Source organism: Octopus bimaculoides, chromosome 9, assembly GCF_001194135.2.
Source record: "Octopus bimaculoides isolate UCB-OBI-ISO-001 chromosome 9, ASM119413v2, whole genome shotgun sequence".
NCBI lineage: Eukaryota > Metazoa > Mollusca > Cephalopoda > Octopoda > Octopodidae > Octopus > Octopus bimaculoides.
Genome location: NC_068989.1, coordinates 28,904,922 through 28,907,146, shown reverse-complemented (window position 1 = coordinate 28,907,146; position 2,225 = coordinate 28,904,922). Strand labels below are relative to the sequence as shown.

General features: G+C 40.8%; 1 protein-coding gene across 1 annotated transcript in view; it reads right to left on the bottom strand.

Annotated features, from left to right (window-relative positions):
• LOC106883455 (uncharacterized) overlaps window positions 1-2,225 on the bottom strand; it is a 78,436-nt gene that overhangs the window by 73,264 nt on the left and 2,947 nt on the right. Inside the window, exon 2 of the mRNA XM_052970513.1 lies at window positions 1,763-1,900. Within this exon, the coding sequence (XP_052826473.1) occupies window positions 1,763-1,782 (20 nt within the window). The 5' untranslated portion in view covers window positions 1,783-1,900. The remainder of the gene's footprint in view (window positions 1-1,762; window positions 1,901-2,225) is intronic.

Below are 2,225 nucleotides of genomic sequence, written 5' to 3'. Positions count from 1 at the left end.
AAATACACCATTTTGAGCGTGGCCATTGCCAGTACCGCCTGACTGGCCTTCGTAGGATTTTCGAGCGAGATCGTTGCCAGTGCCCCTGGACTGGCTCTTGTGCAGGTGGCACATAAAATACACCATCTTGAGCATGGCCGTTGCCAGTACCACCTGACTGGCCTTCATGCCGATGGCATGTAAAAGCACCCACTACACTCTCTGAGTGGTTAGCGTTTAGGTAGGGCATCCAGCTGTAGATCCAGCAAGCTAAGTGAGATCTAAATCTAAGGCCTCAGCCAGTCCACTTAGGCGTACCTTCCTTCATTGGACACTAAACTCCACTTGCGAAGACCTGTTGAGGCAAGTGAAATCGAAATTGAGTTAAATTAGACACTAAACTCCACTTGTGAAGACCTGTTGAGGCAAGTGAAATCGAAATCGAGTTAAATTGGACACGAAACTCAGCTTGGGGCAAGCAAAGGCAAATTTGTAATGGCACCCATGCCTAGCATCACCTTTCTGGCACTTGTGCCCGCGGCATATCTAAGGACTTTCGAGCAAGATCGTTGCCAGTGCCCCTGGTCTGGCTCTTGTGCGGGTGGCACATAAAATACATCATTTTGAGCGTGGACGTTGCCAGTACCGCCTGACTGGCCTTCGTAGGATTTTTGAGCGAGATCGTTGCCAGTGCCCCTGGACTGGCTCTTGTGCAGGTGGCACATAAAATACACCATCTTGAGCATGGCCGTTGCCAGTGCCGCCTGACTGGCCTTCGTGCGGGTGACAAGTAAAAGCACCCACTACACTCTCTGAGTGGTTGGTATTAGGAAGGGCATCCAGCTGTAGAAACTCTGCCAAATCAGATTGGAGCCTGGTGTAGCCATCTGGTTTCACCAGTCCTCAGTTAAATCGTCCAACCCATGCTAGCATGGAAAGCGGACTTTAAACGACGATGATAATGATGATGATATATATTAAAGTCTATATAAATCTAATTTTAATATTCATTGGGAAAAGGTATACAATTAAGAATTAAAACATCCACAATTTAATTATGCTACAAAAATCTAATATGATTCTGGAAATGGTGGGTTGGGCATTTAATAAAATGCAAAATTCCAATGTAGTGGTGTACTACAAACAGATGTTTCAGGCATGTTCCAATGAAGAGCTTCATTGAAAATGTTAAACATTTTGTCTCCTCATAGAACACTAATATACTTCAATATTTACTCTGTTTTAAGATAGCTTAACTGAATATTAACATTTTCTGTGTACCTTATTTGCTATGGTAAGTGCCACAGTGTTAACCAAGTGTGCAACTTAGGTTTTAGTCTTGATCATATAGTGGCTGGAAGGTGAATTTGTAAAGTGTCAGACAAAATACCTACTGGTATTTTGCTAAGTCTGTTTACATTCTCAATTTAAATCCCATGCAAGCCCACATTACCTCTCATCTAACAGCAACTGAGCTACAAATTTTCTTAACAGCAAATGATCAACACAATCCAATTTTTCACTTATGAATTTTCTCAATCCTTTCTTCCAAGAATTAGTTCCCTATCCACATGGTGGTTCCAACAAATATCAATCTGCAGTAACCAGACTTCAGCTGCCTGAAAAGGTTTTGGGTATCATTCATATTTTTTAAATAAAAAGATCCAAGCTTTTCAGTTTTGTTCTGTTGAAGTTTTTTAAGAAAAGAATGACAAAAAACTATAATAACTAGTAGGATATTACTTTCAAATATTTCAAAATCATCCGGAAAATAAAGTCTTACCTGCAAGCATCGTTTTCCATATTCTATCCACCTTGGGGTTGCAAAGTTAGTTGATTCAGCACAGTTAAATCCATGATTGTAACCAGAATGGTAACCATATGGAAAAGTTATCATAAACTCCCCAGCTTCTTGTGTAATCTAAAGAACAATAACCAATAAGAAATAAGTCAACAATACAATGAATCTGTATTTATACAAACTCCTGTGTGTGTGTGTGTGTGTGTGTGTGTGTGTGTGTGTGTGTGTGTGTGTGTGTGTGCACACATGTGCTGCCAGCCTGCTTGCATATCCTGTCCTACCATTGCTAGCATGGGAACAAGAACACTAAATGAACAAACATACATACGCATACACAACATACAGATATAAATGTATAGAACAGTGGTTCCCAACCCTTTTATTTAAATGAGTTTTTCCATGGACCCCCTTTAATATGCTTATCGTTGTGTGTGTGTGTGTGTGC